This window comes from Paramacrobiotus metropolitanus, unplaced genomic scaffold (genome assembly GCF_019649055.1).
Source record: "Paramacrobiotus metropolitanus isolate TYO unplaced genomic scaffold, Prichtersi_v1.0 Parri_scaffold0000012, whole genome shotgun sequence".
Taxonomy (NCBI): domain Eukaryota; kingdom Metazoa; phylum Tardigrada; class Eutardigrada; order Parachela; family Macrobiotidae; genus Paramacrobiotus; species Paramacrobiotus metropolitanus.
The window spans coordinates 515,522-536,938 of record NW_026570232.1 but is presented as its reverse complement, the minus strand read 5'-3'; the positions used below and the strand labels follow the sequence as shown (position 1 = coordinate 536,938).

Here is a 21,417-nt window from a genome sequence, read left to right as displayed (position 1 = left end):
CAATGGGCAATGGTTTTTCCATAAGCGAAAATATGTACAGCATACTCAAATTGAAGTCCATCATAAACAACAACACCGACAATTTTTTCGATAACAACAAATTTATCCAGGAACAAAGCGCAGAAATTAACGCTGGAATCACCGAGCAGAGCACAAAACTTGCAAGCGTGCGCAAAATGTTTGAATAGTTTATAACCCGAAAATAAAACTCATACTTACACAAATGCGCAACAGATACGTGAAATTTTAAAATCAAGCCAGACAAAAACACCCGTCAGAATCAGCAGCAACACAGTACATAAATCATGTCCGATCCGAATCGTCGTCGACATTCAGTGCTCTCACGCGCAACGTCTGCAAGTCACATTAAAATCGAGAAAATCTCACCGGAAAATCACAAACATGGCTCTCAAATGCTCCCTTCTTATACAAACAAAATGCTCTACCTCGTTTTGGCTTCCTTCCTTAAAGTTTGGATTTTGTACAACCACCAGCATATATTCTTTATCTAAAAAAATTGCAAATAAGAATAATTATTAATAAACAACAAATGTGGAAAAAATTACCCACGCCATATGTTCGAGAAAACTAAAATTTTAATTCAAGAACAAATGCACAAAAATGTCTACGCAATAAAACAACAGGAACGAAGGATTAGTATGAACAACTTACCAGGCGCTATCATAATCTCGTGCTTTTTCGTGCGGATGCGCACAAAGGAGAGATCATTGGCAGGATCGAGATCACGCACTCCCAAACGCGTCCGTCCGACGATGTCCTGCACCAGGGAAGCGTAGGCGTGCGACGTCTCCTCGTCGACCGTCGAGCGCAACACCACCCCTGCAAAATATTTTCTCTAAACGGGGATGCCCCACGCTGCTGAAGGGACGCGGCCAGTGGTGCGCATTACCGTCTTTCGTCAGAATGATCACCCCTAAAACGCCTTTGTGGCTTTTGATGCGGTTGATAGTCTCCTCGATCTCCGATTCATCCACATCCACCACCTCGCGGGCACTCGGAGAACTCTTCGAAGCACTCTAAGAACGGCCCGCAGGATTAACCAATGCATTTCCCGCAGAGATCTAGACAGTGGATTTGAATGAACAGGCACAATTTCAGCCAAGGCTTACCATGGTCGATGGCGCGCACTCTGAAACTATAACTAGAAAAATGTTGTTCGCGGACTTCGCAATGGTTGCAACAAATATTTCACATGACTACAAAGCCGAAGACAGGCGTACGCAAAACATGCAATGAAGATATTCACGAATACACTGTATAAGAGAACAAATCTGAAAATGAGTAAATTCTTGATTGTCCAATTATAAGCAATAATCAAACGCTGTTCTGAAATACAACCCAAAACATTCAGCAGGAACACTCGTCACTCAAGTGAGCTTTAAACCACGGTGTTTACTGTGTTTAAACTAACTGTGTACATAGGAGTACGTATAAAAGCCGAAACGCAAGTAAATTTGCTATAATTATCGAATATCGTATAGTTTGAACCATGTCAGATGTGCATAGCAACCGTGCGTACCGTATGTTTTGGTTCGCTGATCAGATTAGTCAGCGACCAAGCGAGTACTAATAAATATTCCTATTTATTATTACGCCGTGACAAACTGGCGTGAAGGCCATACGACCTCACGCGGTCGAGTGTTCAGCTCTTGAATGTCGCTTACTACGTCAACATCACCGGCAATCTCAAGCCCTGTTTCATCCAGCGAGAAAGCTGGATCTGGCTTGATTAAGTTCGAACCATCCAAGATGACCTGGCGGTGGTGGCAGTTCCAATACAGAAACTTCGTCAAACTCCGAAAGGTCACGGACATTGAGGACCAGAAGTGCCTGCTGTTGGACTCCTCGGCATTGACGCTGAGAGATGCTTTTCTCCATGTGCCTTCCAGGCAATCCAGACGACTTCACTGTCGCACAGATCGTCGACAAGCTTGAACATGCCTATGTAAAAAAGACGAACGCTGCAACCGAGTGGGCTAACTACTTCAAACTACAGCAAGAGTCCGGCGAAACCTTGCTGGATTTCTCAAACCGCCTCCGACGAAAGGCGTTCCCGTGCGCATTTCCAGCCAACGTGCTCGAAAAGAACATATCGGCGACCTTCCTGAATGGAATCGCCAGCGACGCTACACGCCAGCATTTGCAATCCCAGACCTACACCACTCTGGAGAAGGCTCTGGAGATCTGCGAGGAGTATGAGCTCCGGAGGAGCAACAGGAAGGGCAGTATGGCGCCTGATGTGGCTCGCGTGGACAATGCACGCCGTGGCGGTGGCGCACGAGGAAGAAACCGCGGCGGCGGCCGTGGCGGACAGCAGCGGCGCGGCGCTGGTCCCGACAGGCAGCCTGCAACTGGTGGAGGTACCGCAAGCGTGTGCGATGGCTGCGGCTCCAGCCAACATGCCCGAGCGGAGTGCTGGGCGAAGGAGCTAGCCTGTAAAAACTGTGGAAGAAAGGGCCATATTGCGAAAGTGTGCAGAAGCGCGAAGCAGCCGCAACGCGGACGGGGTGGACGCGGAACTTTTCTCGTGGAGGAGGAGCTGGATGTGCTGTCTGTCGAAGCAGCTGCCGGGCGATCCATCCATGTGCCGCTCAAGCTTAACGGCGTTCCTGTGTCACCAGTCCTGGATACAGGCTCTAGTGTCACTATTGTGACTGCTGACACGTGGAGGTCACTGGGATCACCGAAGCTGTCGCCATACACGTCCCTCCTGCGAAGCTTCACGGGCCACGCCCTGAAGGTCATTGGGACCGTGACAGTAGACGTCACGCACGGTCGGAACAGCAAGGCGCTACCCGTTATCGTCGTGGCCAGCGGCGGCAATGTGCTGGGGAGAGACTGGATCCGGGCTCTCGACCTGAGCCGATTGAGCCTACGAGATCTCCAGTCAGCCTCCGTGTCTGCCGTCTCCGGAATCACAATGGAGGAGCTGCTGGCGAAACACAGCGCTGTGTTCCGCGAAGAGTTAGGCCATTGCCGTCACTACAAAGCACACCTGCACTTAAAACCCGGAGCCGCCGGTTTTTCGAAAGGCGCGACCAGTACCGTTTGCATTCCGGGAAGCCCTGGAGCGCAACCTGGACCGCCTCGTGGAGAAAGGGATCCTGACTCCGGTCGAGCGGGCGGACTGGGCAGCTCCGGTAGTGACCGCGCAGAAGCGAGCCGGGGACATCCGCACGTGTGCCGACCTTAGCACGGGCCTGAATGACGCCCTCGATGTCCAGCAGTATCCGCTGCCGACACCGGATGAGCTCTTCGCCAAGCTCAATGGCGGTCGGAAATTCACCACCCTTGACCTGGCGGAGGCGTACGCCCAGGTCGAGCTGGACGACGACAGTAAGAAACTGGTGGTAATCAATACCCACAAGGGGTTGTTCCGATACAACCGTCTTCCTTTTGGCGTGGCGTGCGGCCCCAGCATCTTTCAACAGATAATGGAAAGCGTCCTCCAAGGCTGCGAGGGCGTGGCCATCTATCTCGATGACATCATTGTCACCGGGGCGACCGAAGAGGAGCACCTGAGAAACCTGGAGAAAGTCCTTCAGCGTTTGGAGGAGCACGGGTTCACGCTCAAACGGAGCAAGTGTCACTTCCTGCAGGACTCCGTGGAGTATCTGGGGTTCGTGGTGGACCACCAAGGTCGCCACATCTCCCAGGATCGAGTGAAGGCTCTCCGAGAAATAGCCCGTCCCAGCAACATCAGTGAGCTCCGCGCGTTTTTGGGTTTGGTCAACCACTACGGGAAGTTCGTCCGCGACCTTTCCGGAAGTGTGCCCGTTCCATGCCCTCCTGAAGACCGGAGTTCCCTGGTCTTGGTCCAAGGACTGCGAGTCCCAGTTCCTGTCCCTGAAGGACCAAATTGTCCGCGCAACCTTCCTGGTCCACTATGACCCGCGGATGCCATTGGTCCTTGCGGCGGACGCGTCCCAGTATGGCGTCGGTGCCGTGATATGCCACCGTTTCCCAGACGGAACGGAACGCCCGAGTGCCCATGCGTCCAAGACCCTGACAGCGGCCGAGAAGAACTACGGACAGATAGAAAAGGAAGCCCTGGCACTCGTCTTTGGCTGCCGGAAGTTCCATCAGTACATCGCCGGGCGCGAGTTTACTCTGTGTACTGACCACAAGCCGCTTCTGAGCGTTTTCGGTACCAAGAAGGGAGTTCCAGTGGTGACAGCAAACCGTTTGCAGCGATGGGCGCTCATGCTGATGGGGTACTCCTTCAGCATCGAGTACCGCCGAACGGAGGACTTCGGCCAGGCGGACGGCCTCAGCCGCCTACCGCTGCATTCGACGGAGCTGGACGGACTGTACGGGCTGGGGATGGACAGCGTGGTGAACGCAATCCACCTAGATAACGTGTCCCGTTTCCCCGTGGCAGTCGAAGCCATTGCACTAGAGACCGCCCACGACCCGGAACTGTCCAGAGTGTTCGAGTACGTCATGACTGGTTGGCCTGCCTCTGTCGAAGAACACCTGCGTCCGTACAAACGACTCGAACACGAGCTGGTGGTGGTAAATGACTGCATCTGCTGGGGCTCCCGGACAGTCATACCAGCGAAACACCGACAGGAAATACTCGACTACCTGCATGCCGCCCACATGGGCGCGGGTAAGATGAAGGGTGAGGCCCGGGGATACTGCTGGTGGCCACACATGGATGCGGACATTGAGCGCATCTCGAAAGAGTGTCGCATCTGTTCCGAGCGAGCGAAGGAAACCGCCAAGGTACCACTGTCGCAGTGGGAAGTCCCCGATGCGCCATGGAAACGGCTCCACATGGATTTCGCCGGTCCATTCCACGGGACAATGCTCCTGCTCATCGTGGATGCCATGTCGAAGTGGCCGGAGGTAGTGCAGATGAAGCACGCCACTTCCGACGGTGTTCTGGAAGCGCTGCGGAACCTATTCAGCCGTTACGGTGCGTGTACCGAAATGGTGACGGACAACGGCACCCAGTTCACGTCGCAGGAGTTCGCCGACTTCTGCGCGGAACACGGCATCCGACACCTGCGAACACCACCCGGCCATCCACAATCGAACGGCCAGGCTGAACGTTACGTTCAAACGTTCAAGGATGGAATCACGAAACTGATGGCGGACCGGAAGTCGCTGTCGGCCGCGCTCCGAGAATTCCTTTTCCGGTACCGGAGCGCCCCCCACGCAACGACAGGGAAGTCTCCCGCAGAACTCTTCCTTGGCCGGAAGCTGCGTTCCCAGCTGGACTTGCTGGTGCCGGTCATGCTGACCACGACGGAAAGCAACCGGCGGCGCTACCAGCAGAATTTTGACAAGCAAACGAAGGCGAAGCATTTCCAAGCCGGTGACTACGTGATGGTGCGGGATTACCGCCCGAGTCGGACAGTCGACTGGCAGAGAGGCCAGCTGGTCAAGCGGGAAGGTTCGCGCATATGGATCGTGCTGGTTAACGAAACTGAACTGCGCAGACATGAAAATCAGATGCGGCCGCGACAATGGCTGCATCCGGATGAGCGCGCAATACCGGCAGCACCCAATGCACTGAAAATGCGCGGTACACCGACTGCACCGACTGTACCTCAGGTACCCGAAGCACCGAGCGCACCGCCTGTCGCATCAGCCCATGCGCCTGCAGTTGTTGACGACCAACCTGAGAAGTTGGAACAGGAGCCGACGAAGGAGCTTCAGACGGCAGTGCCAGAAACTGCCGCTGCAAAATCCGAAAAGCCGCAGGCGAGCTCAGCAGTTCCACCTACGGCAAAATCCAAACCACCGAAGACGCGCGTCGCCAAAACCGACACCACTACTCAGCAGCAACCACAACCGGAAATCCGAAAAAGCGGACGAGAGATTAAGAATCCGGATCGTTTGATTATGGATCCAAAATTCGGGAAATAATTTTTCTTAATATTTTCTGGATGTTTTTGGCTGAGTGGGTTTTCCCCACTGGGGGAGGTGTCAGATGTGCATAGCAACCGTGCGTACCGTATGTTTTGGTTCGCTGATCAGATTAGTCAGCGACCAAGCGAGTACTAATAAATATTCCTATTTATTATTACGCCGTGACAAACCAGCTTGAACCAAGTCCGTTATAAATACAAAACAGGTTAAAATCTGTAAATTTCTTTTAAACTTCTGCAAAAATTATTTAGAGTAACTGTGTAGTTTATGCGTACAATGGCAGTTATGATCACTTCTATTTTAATTTTTTCTGTACTTCAATCAATTTGCAGTGCGATTTATCTACAGTTATTATATGAATACTAATTATCTGTGCCAGGATTTCGGCCCCTCTCATTCGGCGCCGGTGATCTCAGCTTCTGCTCATCCAATTTTTCTACTTCAAAATGCGTTAGAAACCTCTCGGTCATGGGGGTGTTCTGAGACCAGTTATTGCTTGCTGTCTGCAGAACCTCATGACCAGTGGTCACTTTAAAGCTTGTTACCATGGATGCCATAAGGCTGACAAGGGCGGGTGCTCGCTCTAGGGAAACAGCTTATTTCTAACGATGTTGCAACATACTGCATGATTTGACGGCAACAAAATTCTAAAATAGTCGCAAGCCAATATTCATCCGTGCTCAGCTTGTAATTATAATATTTATGTCGTCTTAGAAGTATTAGAAGTACATGTACGGTAGTATTTACATATAATATATCTATATGATGATGACTATATCTATATACTGTTTTTGATGACCATTTTCAGGCTCCGATCCCTATCTTCATTCTTCAAAAATTAGTTATTCACCATTAATTTTATTGCAGATGGCCCCGAATCACTGGTTAAACTTATTGTTCCTTGTTCGAGACGTATGGATGTGAGTTTTCTAGCCAAGATTCACTACGAATGTGTCTGTACCATGGAACAACTACATAATTCTATTGTATCGCGCGGGCATGCCGGTTTTATCAGCTCGTATGTATCAACCACTCTAGAGTAGCTAAGTGAGTCAGCTGCTGACTGGTGAACTCGTTTTGCCAGTATAAACGAAATTACTTGGTAGTCCTGAAAATATAGATATACCATTTGTTTGTGTACTCTTCGCTAACTCTACCAGTAAGTTCGAAGACACTGCACGAGGACTCGAGTTCTCCGTTCTGTAAGTTTGTGATATAAAGTAAAGACATATCCTGTTTTCGGTTCTGTGTACAGCTTTCTTTCGGCACAAAGGTATCCGCCTAATGAACGAGCAGCGGAAAATTATACCCTGATTGACGCTCTGATATAATTTGTGCATCGCGTCACCACATCGTTTTAATAAGAGGTACGAAGTTAAAATAATGCAGTCGCAGGTTAACAGGATGACAGTAATTCTAAAACGAGAAAACACCTTTGCTAGATTTGGAAATGATGGAAGCAAGCGAATCCATGTCCGTAGTGGACAACGCCAGTGTGAGCACTTTCAGTGTTTCGTCCGCAACGAGCGACAGCACAATTGTGTCCACTTCCAGTTCCGCCTCGCGCGACCGCGTACAGCCTCCTCACAAGGAAGACAATGTTTTGAAGGCAGCGTATAAGGAAAACAATAAGTTGAGGAAAAATTTGCTACATTTAATCCAGACGGAAGTGGCCGCAGCATCCGCAAAGCTGTTTGTGTCCCACAGACTTCTGATTAAGGCCGTGCAAAACGCGCAAGTATGAATTTTTCAACAACAATCTTACACAAGTGTGCTTGATTGTGCTAAGCCTCTTTCTGCAATGCTGCAGATAAATTATTTCTATAAAGTTGACCATTTTCAAGAGTTCTGTTGATAATGAGTTGATACATCTGCTCCTTGCAGACTGGAGTTACGAATACGTTTTCTTCTGCCTTTACAGTTGATGTATGTTTACTAAGTCTTACTAAGTATATATATAAATTCTTGGATCAACAAATTGTTTTTGCATTTTTTACTAGTACATACTCGTATATGGTACCATTGGTACGTGATCGTAACTCATAAAAATGAACTAATATTTTGCAGGGCATAAGCACAGACGTGGCCAATGTGAATGGGCAGTTGCTGAGAATGAATGGTCAGTGTCAAATGTTGCGGGAAAACTCGCTGCAAGCGCTGTCCATGTTCGGATCTGACAGATCCTGATTTTCTACTGTGATTCGCTAGCAATTTACAAAATTAACAAGCTGCAGTTGTCGGTTGTGATTGTTGATTTAATTGCATCATAAAATTTTATGGAAATTATATATATACACCTCAAAGCTACCCTGTCGATCTCTAAGACGATGACCGTTGGGCACCAGTTATACCGGTACTTGAATTATTGTACTCGTAGTATTGTAGGTCACCTTATTGAGGCTTATTCAGTTGAATCATCTACATGTAAAAGTCGTACTATACTATTACAGTAAATTCAAACACAGGTAAACAAAGTTATTTATTTAAAAAAAATGCAGTTTTCATAGTGCGGAGCTACATATTAAAAAATCGAGGCACACCGGCTCGGAGGTTCTGAGGTGATTCAAATTTCAGAAGACTCAGAGCCAAAAATTCAAGCATGCTTGGATGCAGCACTATCTGTACATACAGCATAACCAATGTAACTTGTGTAACTGTAGAACTAAAATGTAATAATAAATCTAACATTGTATGTGTACGAAGCCCGGTTCAAACATGATTGGTTTACAGTCGCCCACTACTTCCTAAAATCTGGAATAAGAAAATTTTGAGAATAACACAATAACGGAAAAACGCGCGCATTCACCACATTGCAACAATAATTTTACTGCGCGAATCTTGTCTTATTTACAAATCACAGTCGACAACTTTGGAGAAACCATCCGTTGCAAACAAGGTACACGAGATCAAATTTAAGAGGATGAAAAACAAGTAAAACAGTAAAATTAAGCATTTTTGACACATCAACAATTATCTTAAAATACAACATTTCACGGCAACACCCACATCAATACCAAATTCGACAAATGAAAACCGACCACAATAGTCGATGCAAACAGCTGGCATTCGTCTGACTCTATAAAACCGCTAATTATGATCAGCCCGCTGGCCCTTCATATACTGCGCCCAACGCTCAGCAAAATCCGCAAAAACTGGATCGGGATGAATGGAATTCATAACCTGTAACTGCGTGATATGTGTTGAATGGTAATCCCACCGGGCTAAATTCGGAGGCCCTTTCAATGTAAAATGCCGCAGATCGTACACCGATCCCGAGCCGGTATCGTACAACGGCAGCAGCGCTTTCAGAGATTCCACACCGGTATCGAACAGCTTTCCGCTGCGCTCCGCATCATTTCCATCCGCTACCGTTTTCACATCATACAATCCCAGCAAAGCGTAAATAAAGCCGTTTAACACGAACGACGGCGGATTCGTCGGGTACTCTTCAAACCAGACAAACTTATTCATAAAGACCGCCGATATCCCGCCGGCTTCCGAAGATTTCGAGAACAGATCCAGCGCTTTCACAGCGGCTTGGAGGTATTTGTGATTTTTCAAGCGCTTATACGCTCGTATCAGAGTGGACATGGCCTGACCCTGGGCCATTGCCGAATACCACGGCGGCTCCAATTCCACACTGCCCAGCTTCCGTTTGACCGTCACGGGCCATCCACCCACCGTATCCTGACTCCTCACCAGCCAGTCGGCGGCTTTCTCAAACAGCTCCGAATGGGCGGACGACGCCAGCGTTAAGCCGTCCAGTAATCCCCGGCCGTGCAGTTCCGCCTGCTGTATGCGCATGCGGGCCATGTTGAAGCGGATTTTGTCCTTCTTGGAGGATTTCTTGTAGTAGAGATTCAGGCCCTTAATCAGGTCAACATACACGTCACGCACGAGATAATTCCACTCGGAGCAGGAGCCCAGACCATAAATCACACGGTTGCCCTGTGTGCTAATGGTGTCGGCGCCGCATGCGTAGATTAATTCATAGGTTGTGCGCTCCGTTTCCTGAACTTCCAGATGGAAGCTTATGGCACCGTGACGGTAGAATTTTACGCCAAAAATAACATATGGTTCACCAGTATCCGGAAATGGAATGGGTATGCCGGGAGAGGTATAATTCACTGCGAGCAAAATCAGATAACTAAACTGCAGAACAAAGTCGACTACAGTACAAATAATGTCACCTAATTGTTACTGGTAACACCGGCAGCACTTCTGAAAAGCCAGTAATTAAATAAGGCAGTAACAAGTTATCAATGTTATCAACAATCACTTTTTTAAAGTCCACGTCAAATTTCTAACGGCAGACAAATAGCACAGTTAAATTTTCATGAATGTCGAATTACATCTGACACTTCACATTTAGAAATAATCAAACCTTTACAACTTTGTAATTCACGTTTTCATGGTTTACTATCATCCACAGTTCATATGGTACCTGGTCGCAATTAAAAATGTTGCGAAACGCTGAATACTTATTTATGACAAGTAATGCGAACCTGGAGCAGAAAAATTCAGCACCCATAATTCTTTTTCGCTATCCTCAATCCGCTCCGCGTAGGAACCCCGCGGCACGTCAAAATCAAAATCCCGCTCAAAATTGGCTACCAGCCGATGCCGTGGCCGCTCTTCCGAGATGTTCTTGCTGTAATGACTCAGGCCGAACTGGGCGACTTGCACGGGATAAACGTGTCCGGAAGTCGACCATTGCGACGAGACAGGCACTCCTGCAATCACAATCCACTTCGTTAATGCAAAACGGTACCCTTACCCTCACGCAAACTTTTCCAGGCCAGAAATAAATTTTAAATAATTATTCATAACGTCACGATGTCGCTTTGCACTACTTCAGCAAACCACTACTAAGCTACTAAGAAGTGCTACTAACCATAAGAAGTGATGTAAAATGGTTGGGGCGATCTTGCCTACTCGTAGCATTCATACCAAAAAAAAAGTTACTGTACTAGAATCTAACAACACACAAAAGTTTCCATTTTACTATCCTTATTACAATACTGAGACATATTTTATATTTTAGCATAACATACCGAATTATTTAGTTTTATATTTTAGCATAAAAAATTTCGCAACTTAACAATCACAAATCCATCATAACAGTAACGTTATACTGATACAGATTAAACGCTTCTTTATTCTTCCTTCTATTGCAGTAATCTTACCAAAAGAATAAAGGAATAGTGCAATTATTGCACTACTCCTTTATTCTTTGGTAAGATTACGAGCTAAAGTTACGGAAAATATGCAATATTAAAATGCAATATTAAAATGCAATCAGTCATAAGACTCATAAAGCAAGTAATCATCTAAAGAAAATAACCGCGTCAATTCCGCATCTCACCTTCTATGGCACTAATGCATTTGACACGATCGCGCACTTCAACATTATAATTGTCAAATGACATAAAAATTCCATCGCTCTCGTAAGGCAATTTAGGCAAAATCAATTTGGCGTAGCTATGCTGCCAATTGAAGAACTTCTCCGCGTTCAGCGATTTTTTGTCCGTTTCAATCTTGCCGGTTATTTCAAAATAGCGAGCAATAAAGGAAAATGGAAGGAAGACCTCGTTGGAGGGTTCCACACGGCAGTCGACGGGATTGCGGCGATTGCCGTTGATAATGCAGGGAATCTTCTGCCAAGATGCATTGGCCGATGATGCTGCATGGGTATAGGCGCCGCGAGGTTTCAGTTTAGTGGTTATCGGCTGGCAATTACTTCTCCAATAGGCAATGGAAGCCAGGAATGCGACAAATGCCCCGACCAGAAATGGGAGAATGAAACGCATCCTGATGAGGAATCGCATGGTGCGCACGCTGCAAGCTCAGACAACAAACGTTCCTGTGAGTCTTTTTCGACCAAATATCGTCCGCTGAAACAGCACTGCAGCTGCCATTCTGGCTGCTGGCAGCTGGCACCCAGTGATTCTTGAATTTTGTTCAGGCTAAAATATGAAGCGGCAAACAGTCCGACTAATTTTGCTGACCGATGAACAACAGCGTCACGAACACTAGGAGCAAAAAATGATAGGACAAAAATTTATTGATGTTCTGGCTCTGCTAATCCAAAATGAAATTTCAAAAAATGTGTCGCTATGCTATGACATAGCAGGTATGTCGTGCCTACGTGTAGACGATTCTCCCACTGCTGTAGGCAGTGGAGTACTTGCCGTACGGCTGTCCGCTACAGTGTGCTGTTTCCGTACGATTTGAAGAATAATTTTATTGAGTTTTCAAACAATTCTTTACTGCATTGACTTCCGGTGGAAGTGCGAACATATTATATGAATTAATGACAGTTAGCCATACATATCCTTTAATTAGGAATACGAAATTTACAAATCTTTGTTTGAAATTAATAATAAGCTTTCGGCCTTTCGCTCAGTATCAGGTCCAGTACTAGAAGTACTGACTTTGCCGGTGCAAACAAATTAGTGTCTTGATGTCTTCCAAGCGCATCAAATGTCTACGTAATCGTATTCTGTAGATCGTATGTCAGTACGTGCTGCAGTAGTTTTGCCGCTGCCGGCGCGTCGAACAGACTGCGGCCAGGATAAATCGCTGACGTCGCGTCTGTTGTCGTTTTGGCTCCACATAGGTACATAAATGTTGCGTTTCGAAATGCATATGCGAGCTTAAAATTTTCTTGGTCTGCCACAGTTTCTGGACCACTGTGATAAAAGTAGTCTTCCAGTTTTCTTTCGTTTCGACTGGGTCACTTTCCGGCTTTCCCGATATCTGTATCCGGCACCATTCATTCCACACCAGAATACATTCCCTTGGTAAGGCAATTCCTTTGGGAATTAGATTCTTTCTTATGAGCGTTATTATTCGTTATGTGGGAGACTGCTGCGAAAATTCGAAATTTGGCCGTTTTCAGTTCTTTTGAATTTTCTGTTGTCCGACCGGAAGTCAGTGAATGACCGGTTGACTACTGTGGCGGCGCAGTAAATACACGCAAAACAGCAGAAGGATGTCGCATTCTGTGAGCAGCGGGTCTCCTCGACCGGCGGTGGAAAAGATCGATGTCGGTCCAGGATTCGTGGGAATTATGTTTTGCCCAGAATGGTAAACCCGAAACGGCAAGCTTACGTAACAAACGCTGGATAGTCCACTTGTTACGCCGAAATGTGACAGGAGTTAGAAAATATTGTATTGACAGTACCCCTTTTCGTAAAACTGCGCGCAACGGAACTACAGTAATAACACGTTTTGTACAGCAGCGCATTATCGGCAGCGCTTTAAATGCGTGATATCAAGTACTTACTATAGTCTGTTATCAAGTACGTACTGTACTATACCTATAGTAAGTTCTTGGTGTTATACAAAATACATTACATTTAAAAATTTATGTGCCACTTAACTTACGTTTATTCGTTGTAGCTGTATAAATCAACTAATTATGTCCTTCTATTTAGCAACAACATGTTGTATCCCCGAGAAGATAAAGAGCGAAAAGTGTTGACCTATACGGTAAGCCGTGGCTCGCATATTATGTGTGCTCAAATTTTGTAACGCACTTTGGAAACATTAATACAAGCGAGCTCTTTTATCGCTACGAAAACCAAAATGTATCGGAGATTCGGAGATATCAGATTTTTTTTATGCTTACGAAGTGTATGTAATTTCGTTACGCATTTACAGTGTCGGAACTGCGAATACGCTCAACAAGCTTCTAATAGCTGCGTATACGTCAACAAAATTCTCCATAAAGTCAAGTAATTAACGGCGAAAGGAAGTTTGGTACTTTTTGATTTTGCACACATAAAGTGTTTTGTTCTAGTGAACTGACGCAGATTAACGGGGATGTGGTGGCCGATCCCTGTCTTCCTCGGACGGAAGATCACCCTTGCCCGAAATGTGGTCATCGTGGCGCTGTGTTCTTTCAGGCTCAGTCTCGGCGCGGAGAAGTGAGTGCATTTTCCACGCTCTCTGATTGCGGCGTTGTTTCGAAGGTGGTTGATTTTTAGGAGGAAATGCGGCTATATTATGTGTGTGCTGCTCAAAACTGCAATCACAGATGGACGGAATGAGCCTAACTTATCTCCTTCGAAACAAATCGTACAGCGAAACGCTCGTCTCTTTCTCCGCAGCCACATGAACTTTACGGTGCTTTCCAAGTTTTTCTAGTAAATTACTTTAATTTTCTGTTTATGACAAATGCCAACAGTGTTTAACTGCTGTCCAATGTGACGCTGTACGCAGCCGAGTGATTACCATTTTGCAATTCATTTTGTTTGTGCACAGTTAAAAAGAGATAAAAACAAGTAAAGCATAACTCTCAAATAGCATTCTCATTTACACATTCACGAGGTAAAAGCGACCGTAAAAACAGAATAATAATTAAATTAACGCACCCAACCAGTCTTTCTAAAAAACAAACAAACTGTGACCAAAAACAGCCTAATGAAACATGAACTGAGCATACTAGGACCATTAACAATAAACGGAATGAATAAATCCTCCTCTCTGTCTCACTAGCAATAAACCAGCAGTACAAATCCAAATAAATATATTTATAAAAACACCCCAATGAGGATTAAAAGGAGGTTATAATCGGGCTGTGGTAGAAAAGACACGACGGACTCGATGCATAAATGGACGATCTACTTCCGCTGGGAACCCACACAGTCACAATTCACAAAAATATTCCGAGGCGCCGGATTAATCGTATCGCAGTTCTTCAGGTACCGCATAAGAAGGCTGTAATAAGAAAAACCGTTTATTTTTGTATTAATTCCCGTATTGACATTCTCACAAAACGTTTAAAGCAATGAATCAATCACAACTTTCAAACAAAAATGAACAAACTTTCACAAAAAAAAACGGAAAAACGAAGCGAAAACAACGAACGAACAAACAAACAAATCCCCGAGACGACATGCAAGCGTCATGGGTACCTTTCAAAAAACTGCGCTTCGACAACCGCTTCCGCTTCTGTTAGTGTGGTGAAAATAAATAATCGTATCAAAATTGATTGCATGCTTGAAATTACTTTCATACCTTACGCACGATACCGCGGTCCCCTTCACTGTCACTTCTACCGGTGCGCTGTCTACAAAATTCATGGTAAATACAAAAATATCTAGACCAGGGCAGAAAAACAAAAAAACCACTTCGGTGCAGCATTTTTCGGTGTTAAATAAATGTACGACCGTACGATAAAACACATATGTATTCAGCGTTAGAAGGATACAAAACTCACGTCATGAATAATGCGGTCTCCCCCACCATCAGTGCCATTGACACCACGCTGGTAGGACTCCAAAGCCTGTGATTGGTACCCAGCAAACGCTCAACAGAACGTTCAAGATCAAAACATAAATGAAACACTGACCTGCTGGAGTCTCAAAACCGTATCCTCTTCTTTCCGCAGCGCATCCAAACCGCTTTGAATCAAGCTAAACAAACAACTTGTGTCAACAGGGACCAGCAACACTTCCGAAGTGGGCGAGACCCGATGTTTTGTCTTTTTATCAGGTTTCCATTGAAAGCTGGAGCGTGTCAAACCAGCTGGCATTTAAAATCAGAAGATACGTATCATACCTTTTGGAGCGTATCACTTCTTGAGCCAATTTCCGGGCATTATCCCGTTCAAAGTCAAGGGAATTACGCAAATCCTGCACTTCCTAGACAATCAGTGTTCTGCGTATGTATTTAATTCATCCAAATTGGTTCGTGAGCAGCTTACCCTTCGGAGGTCATTCGTATCACCAGACGACACTCGTCGTTCATTGACTTCCGCCAATAAGCTATCAATCCGTTCTTCATGCTCGCTACGAAGCCGCTGCGCTTCACTCAAGTTCTCTCGCAGTGACGTCACCTCAGACAGCAGTTCATCTTTATGGCGGCGTGTCTCGCCCAGATCCGCTTTCATTCTTTCGGCTTCCTCTTGAAGGCTGTTCAGTCTGCTCTCCACGGCAGAAAAGGCGCGCAGACGCTCTTCATTTTCGCGCAGACGGTGTTCCATCTAAAATATGCAAGTAGCGTTACAGTGACACAAGTTCACTTTTATTAAAATACAATAAACTACACAAAACGTCATTAATGCACTAAATCGTGTACCACCTCAGTGATCGAAGAGGAACGTTCTTCCAGAAGTTTATGAACATTCTCCTTCTCACTGACCACCTGCATATCTGAAAGTGAGCGCAGCCTTCAATACTAGGCATTTAATACTGCAGATCATACCTCCGACAACTGAGTTTCCAAATTTTTACATTTATCTTCATAATCCAAAGCTTTTTTCTCAACCAATTCCCACTTTTCCTCTTCTGACTCCACACTACGCTCCACAGAGCGCAATTTCTCCTCAGTCTGATTCAGTGCTACCCGATAGCGTTCGGCAGCTTCGTGGGCTCCTTTCAGTTCATCCAACTGCCTTCTAAGTTCACCCACCTGAGTTAAAAAGTAGATTCAGATAAAAGGTACATTCATGTCAGTATTTCTAAACTGCCATAGTGCCACACACCTCATCGGATTTATCAGCAGACTGAAGCGAACTGCGAGCTGAACCTTCAAACTGCGCTAACCAATCCCCACGATTCTGTAACCAAATCACGATTTAATTACAGTATTACAAAAAAGTGTACTTGTACTCGTATGCATTACATGTACAGGGTTATCGCGCCAAGTGTGGACAGCTGCGCAAAATAAATCGAGAAATATTCCTGTAAATCATTTTGCTGTATATTTTGCTTTTCTCTAGAGTAACTTTTTATTGCGAATTCAGTGAAACCAAAACTGGTATATGTTGATGTGTCCGGAAGTAGCCGTGCATGGCTTAAGGGGAAGAGGTAACGGTCAGTTTTTCAATGCTTATAATGACCCCTCTCAGAAATTCAGTAACGGGTGTTTTAGCGTAATTTTTTTCGTAAACTATTGAGTGCTTTAAAGGTTATTTGTTACCGGTTAGCGAAAAATTCTAGCACGACCACTGCTTGTGGTGAATTCAAAACAAGAGGTATCTCCCATAGACTTGTATGTTAAAACCTACATTTCGAAGAATGTTGTTGCCTGGATAGCGGGTTGCGTTGGAGATGTTAATGGTTTAACGGAAGTTAGAAAGGGATCATTAAAACATTACGTTATTATTATTTTGGTGATTCTCATTCGTCCAGCATTTTTATTTTTAAAATATTGCCAATTAAACATGATTTTTTCTCGTTAAGCAGTGCAATTTTTCGGAAAAAGCTGAAAGTAAAACTTCGGCTCCCGTTTCCTGCATTGTAGCTTTTAGGGCGGAAAGATGGCTAAGGAAGCTGCTATAGATCAATATCCATCTTAAAAAATTAACGTAAAATTTTTGACTTCAATGGTTGCAATCGGGAATTTTTTGTTACTGTCCACACTTGGCGCGATAACCCTGTACTTGGGTAGTATTCGTACAACAACGGACGAATGTTGGACTTACCAAAGAAGGGTCAACATTCACATGAGGCAGCAATCTAGACAACATTTCTCGATGCGCTTTGTCAGCTTTGTGAACTTCCGGCTCGTACTGGTTCTGCAGAGAATAAATTAACCATGGTAAAATAAAATGGCTACGGTAAAGCCTCGTCGGAACGCTTCCTCTACCTTTGCGTGTTCAAATCCTTCATCCCGCGCATGTTTCGCAGTCTCGTGATGTTTTGATTCACTTTCCTGCAATCCACTTTAATTAAAACTTATCGCAAATTAAATGCTGAAACAAACAAACCGTGAGAGCGTTTTCAAGCTGAGATATCCTCTGACGCAATTTATCGACTTCCTCCTGTCGGTTTCCATCGTTCTGGCTTTGTTCTGCAGAGTGGCCCCTCAAACTTTCAAGTTCCTCCCGTAAGCGCTATAAAAGAAAAAGACCGCATTCAAAAGCTATCTAATCTATTAGCAGGCGTTTTAAATAATACAAGTGCAGAGATGCACCACAATCGTTACCTGCAAGCTCGACACCTTCTCGGTATATTTCTCTTCCAGCTCGTTGTAACTACGCACTTGGGTTTCCGTTTCGGCGGCACTCTGGCGCAGACGGTCAAGTTCCTCACGCATTGCATCATCAGAGTCGTGCGACTGGTTATCCTGCTAAAATAACCGAAAACAACACTGAAAAAACCGCACTAACACTTCAGCAGCGACGCGACATACCGACTGAATTTGTTCTTTTTCGTGTTGTAGATCTTTAATCTGCTGTTCAAGATGTTGGGTTTGACTGCGATTATGGTTCACCTCCTGCAGCAGACGGTCGCGTTCAGCGCGCAGGGTTTCCAGTTCACCTCGCAATTCCCCGTTTCCGTTTCTACAAACCGAAAAACTCACGATTGATGAAAAAGTAGTATCAACCTACCAGAACCCATAGAATGTGTTTCTTACAACATGTTTCTTGATAAATAAAAGTCAGGTAAGTTAATCTGTTAATAAACAGCAGTCGGAAAAGTTTCAAGAAGCATGCCTTACTGATAACAGTACGGATCAAACAAAATAGTAAGCATTTCCAGAGATAAAGCGTTACACTTAAAAACAGCTCAACCGGCGCTTCCACTCACGCCAAAAACAAGGAAAATTATATGACCGACTTACTGGACATGGACCACTGAATGTTGGCTGTGTTCATGCAGTCGCTCCTCTAAATGCTTGATTTTCATCGCCGCTCGGGATTCGGCTTCCTGGAGTTTCTGAGTCATCTGCGTAATCTCCACGGCGTGCTTGTCCTGTCCTTGCTTCAATCGACCAGTCAAATTTTTCACTTCCGTTTCCAGAGTCGGCACGCGCTCTGCCGTTACACGAGCGACATCGTTTACTTCGCGCAGACGCGACTTTTCAGCATTCAACAAGTTCCTGCACAAAATTTCAACAATCACTGGGCTAATTCGAAACAAACAGATCATAAGCCAATAGGCGATTAAAAACACCAATAATCGCAACACTGCAGGGAAAACATACTTCATATCTCGTAACTGGTCAGCCAAAGCTTTGTTTAATTCTTTCTCTTCCACGAGCTCTCGCTCTCTGTCCGCAATTAATCGCTTTGCAATCGTAGAAGGATCGACTTGTTTGCTTTTCCCCAGCTAGGACAGCATTACAAAAAATTAGCGGCGCGTACATAGAGAGTATGAACACTTTCATCACAACCATACCGGATGTAACTCGTAGTAAGATCACATAGTAGAAAAGCCGACAAAATTCGATTATTAATTATTAAGTGAAGAAACCACAAACAGATTAATGGTGCAGGATTAATAATCCTAAAAAATTCAAATACCTGAACCCATTCCGTATGACGTTCACTCTGTTTATCAATCAAAATCTGGAACAGTTTCTGAGTCTCTGCGTCCGATAATGGGATGGAATTCAACAATCCCAAAACCTCCTGATACACAGAGCCTAAAAAATGAAGGTGCACATCAAAGACTGAATGAAAGTGATATCCAGACAGGAAAATGATATTTGGCATTAAGAGTGGCTCAATCAAACCCACGCTCGCAATCTGGATTGAGTCATTATATATCGAACAATGATAATAAAAAACCTGGCTGAAGTATGACCTAACAATTGCAAGTGTCTATTTTCACAAAATCAGTATTCTAATTGTAAGTGCAACAAACAACCATCATTAGGTCACACATTCATGTCTTCGTACGAAGTACAAACGGTATTCCCGAGACTAGACTGCGGAGAATATGACGTTGCTTGAAGGTTAAATTTAGCTGGGTCTTCGTCGGCGTCATCGACACTCCAAATCGCGCTCGACACTCGACATTTTTTAACGATCAGTCTGCTTTTTTACCAGGGTCGCCTATCGTACAACTAGATGAACATATTCCAGAAGAATCCATTGACGGCCGCTCACAAACTTCGAGGCATTAAACGCTATGCGGTGCGTAGTGCGTACAATCCTGCTCTTGCACAACATGGCTCTATACGTCTAACTAATCTACACCGGCAAAAGTCTTAACCAAAATAAATCGATAACTTTCAAAAATATCTATTTTTCACTGATAATCCGTTTGATTAAATCATTAATTCTCTGAAAATGTGATTTATTCAATTTCGATTTTTTCTCAAAAATCAGCATAAGAGGAAAATCAGCGCAATAAGAATTTGAACAAAATCCTTTGAACTCTGCACCTGCACAACATTATCAATCATAAACTGATTTCTAACTTCAACTGTAAATTTTTTTTCAAAAAAGTAACGTGATAAGGTAAAAATCAGCGCAATCTACATCTAAACAAATTTCCCTGAACAACACACCAACATCATTACAGTCAGCTTACCGGAAGTAAGTCCATTGACAGCAGGTGCAACAGCCTTCTTGGCGTCTTCCTTGTGCGCTCCGCGTGTGTCCTGCTTCACAGGTTTCTCACTTCGTACCTCGGTCTTGGTTTTCTTGGGAGCTTCATGCTCCACAGGAGCACTTTTAACCTGCGTCGCCGTCGCAGTGTCGCGTTCCTTCTTACCACTCTCCTGTTTGTGCTCCTTTGTCTTTACAGCACCCTCTTGTTGCTCCTTCGCTTTTCCAACTTGTTCTTGCTTTTTCTCCACAGGTATATTATCCGCATGAAGCTTAACGGCCTCCGCATAGGTTTCATCAGGCTTGCGGTGATCATTTTCTACCTTTTTCTCCGTTTTCTTGGCGGCGGGCGCAGATGGGATTTTCCCAGCTGGTTTGACTTTTCCCTCACCAGCGACCGTTTCCAGCTCATCCGGACGATGCTTAATTTTTTCGGGAATGTGTGCAGCGGCTACCGGGCCATCTTTTGGTTTTTCTGCTTCTTTTGTGTGCTTTTCTTTGGCTACAGTTGGGATTTTCCGCTCTTTTACAGGAGATCCTGCGTCACTACTCCCGCCGTCGCTTGTGACCTTCTTCTTCGGTTTTTTCGTGAGCTTGTCCTTTTTCAGCGCCTTTGCAGCATCGCCACGACCACCGCGCTGCTCAGCCAGAGCCTCTTCGTAAGTCTTTTCGCGGAGACTGTAGGAAATAATGAAATAGGCCGCGGCAATTCCGCCGACGCCAATCAGGGCTGCGATGATCTCGATGCCAAACATTGTCAGCAGTCTGCAAAGAAAGATTTGCATGAAAAAAATCCCACGTTCTGCGTTGCTTTTGGGAATACTAAGCCTTGGGTATGACTTTCAAAAACAAGAGACTGCTGTCTGCTGATTATGCCGCGGAAATCTTGCATCGCTTACGCTTACGGCTTACCTCGCACAAACAGAAGCCGCAGTACGCGGTGCGCCGAACGATCTTCAGCGGCAGCAAAACCTGAGCCAGAAAACACCGAAGCAGTCCAGCTGTCGTATTATAAACAATTACTGCATTCGGATACAAACTAGTCCTCGATCAATTCCGATTCCAGAAAAAAATAAACCTTCTCTGACAATTGAGATGGCTGACAAAGTGCCACGAAGCTTTAGCGAATAAATCCACGACTTCAAGTCCAAACGTCATCAAGGCTATGGTAAGCCGTACAGTAGAAAACACAACGAAATGGTAAGGCCTTTTGGACAAAACACTCT

At 45.3% G+C, this 21,417-nt stretch overlaps 7 protein-coding genes across 16 annotated transcripts; 4 read left to right on the top strand and 3 right to left on the bottom strand.

Annotated features, from left to right (window-relative positions):
- LOC129583881 (dynein light chain roadblock-type 2-like) lies at positions 1-1,488 on the bottom strand. The gene is made up of 5 exons (XM_055475898.1): positions 1,131-1,488; positions 911-1,037; positions 673-840; positions 447-508; positions 1-354 (listed from the first exon to the last, which is right to left on the bottom strand). Exons 1-5 carry the CDS (start codon positions 1,131-1,133, stop codon positions 304-306), a joined length of 411 nt encoding a protein of 136 aa, XP_055331873.1. The 5' UTR covers positions 1,134-1,488; the 3' UTR covers positions 1-303.
- Positions 1,489-1,885: 397 nt separating this feature from the next.
- Positions 1,886-3,911, top strand: LOC129584085 (uncharacterized protein K02A2.6-like). The gene is made up of 2 exons (XM_055476190.1): positions 1,886-3,010; positions 3,054-3,911. Exons 1-2 carry the CDS (start codon positions 1,886-1,888, stop codon positions 3,909-3,911), a joined length of 1,983 nt encoding a protein of 660 aa, XP_055332165.1.
- A 7-nt stretch (positions 3,912-3,918) lies between these two features.
- Positions 3,919-5,898, top strand: LOC129584084 (uncharacterized protein K02A2.6-like). The gene has a single exon (XM_055476189.1). The coding sequence runs from the start codon at positions 3,919-3,921 to the stop codon at positions 5,896-5,898; it is 1,980 nt and encodes a 659-aa protein (XP_055332164.1).
- Positions 5,899-6,083: 185 nt separating this feature from the next.
- LOC129584024 (uncharacterized) lies at positions 6,084-8,265 on the top strand. 3 transcript variants are annotated; one of them, XM_055476108.1, is made up of 6 exons: positions 6,084-6,632; positions 6,769-6,948; positions 7,175-7,268; positions 7,344-7,639; positions 7,786-7,827; positions 7,969-8,265. In XM_055476108.1, the coding sequence occupies exons 4-6, from the start codon at positions 7,352-7,354 to the stop codon at positions 8,086-8,088; spliced, it is 450 nt and encodes a 149-aa protein (XP_055332083.1). In that variant the 5' UTR covers positions 6,084-6,632; positions 6,769-6,948; positions 7,175-7,268; positions 7,344-7,351; the 3' UTR covers positions 8,089-8,265. The 3 variants fall into 3 exon arrangements, with proteins under 3 accessions (XP_055332083.1, XP_055332082.1, XP_055332084.1); XM_055476107.1 differs by lacking the exons at positions 6,084-6,632; positions 6,769-6,948 and adding an exon at positions 6,955-7,103; XM_055476109.1 differs by lacking the exons at positions 6,084-6,632; positions 6,769-6,948; positions 7,786-7,827 and having other exon boundaries at positions 6,961-7,268; positions 7,969-8,259.
- A 446-nt stretch (positions 8,266-8,711) lies between these two features.
- On the bottom strand, positions 8,712-12,031 carry LOC129583932 (D-glucuronyl C5-epimerase-like). Its single transcript, XM_055475985.1, has 3 exons — positions 11,267-12,031; positions 10,407-10,634; positions 8,712-10,028 (listed from the first exon to the last, which is right to left on the bottom strand). The coding sequence occupies exons 1-3, from the start codon at positions 11,727-11,729 to the stop codon at positions 8,989-8,991; spliced, it is 1,731 nt and encodes a 576-aa protein (XP_055331960.1). The 5' UTR covers positions 11,730-12,031; the 3' UTR covers positions 8,712-8,988.
- A 373-nt stretch (positions 12,032-12,404) lies between these two features.
- On the top strand, positions 12,405-14,202 carry LOC129583862 (DNA-directed RNA polymerase II subunit RPB9-like). 2 transcript variants are annotated; one of them, XM_055475863.1, is made up of 7 exons: positions 12,405-12,520; positions 12,583-12,704; positions 12,803-12,990; positions 13,341-13,395; positions 13,567-13,640; positions 13,706-13,832; positions 13,893-14,202. In XM_055475863.1, the coding sequence occupies exons 3-7, from the start codon at positions 12,896-12,898 to the stop codon at positions 13,953-13,955; spliced, it is 414 nt and encodes a 137-aa protein (XP_055331838.1). In that variant the 5' UTR covers positions 12,405-12,520; positions 12,583-12,704; positions 12,803-12,895; the 3' UTR covers positions 13,956-14,202. The 2 variants fall into 2 exon arrangements, with proteins under 2 accessions (XP_055331838.1, XP_055331837.1); XM_055475862.1 differs by having other exon boundaries at positions 12,447-12,704.
- On the bottom strand, positions 14,136-21,297 carry LOC129583861 (ribosome-binding protein 1-like). Of its 7 annotated transcripts, none has more exons than XR_008689818.1 (20): positions 21,104-21,296; positions 20,175-20,956; positions 19,160-19,281; positions 18,841-18,965; positions 18,478-18,735; positions 18,046-18,196; positions 17,839-17,982; positions 17,621-17,746; positions 17,500-17,565; positions 17,336-17,428; positions 16,394-16,468; positions 16,114-16,320; positions 15,991-16,053; positions 15,614-15,892; positions 15,469-15,551; positions 15,260-15,323; positions 15,128-15,193; positions 14,926-14,977; positions 14,823-14,859; positions 14,136-14,625 (listed from the first exon to the last, which is right to left on the bottom strand). XR_008689818.1 is itself a non-coding variant. In XM_055475858.1 (20 exons), exons 2-20 carry the CDS (start codon positions 20,944-20,946, stop codon positions 14,606-14,608), a joined length of 2,778 nt encoding a protein of 925 aa, XP_055331833.1. In that variant the 5' UTR covers positions 20,947-20,956; positions 21,104-21,297; the 3' UTR covers positions 14,136-14,605. The 7 variants fall into 7 exon arrangements, 6 of the variants coding, with proteins under 6 accessions (XP_055331833.1, XP_055331831.1, XP_055331830.1 ...); XM_055475858.1 differs by having other exon boundaries at positions 14,926-14,973; positions 15,991-16,061; positions 16,143-16,320; positions 21,104-21,297; XM_055475856.1 differs by having other exon boundaries at positions 14,926-14,973; positions 17,839-17,979; positions 21,104-21,297.
- Positions 21,298-21,417: the final 120 nt, after the last annotated feature.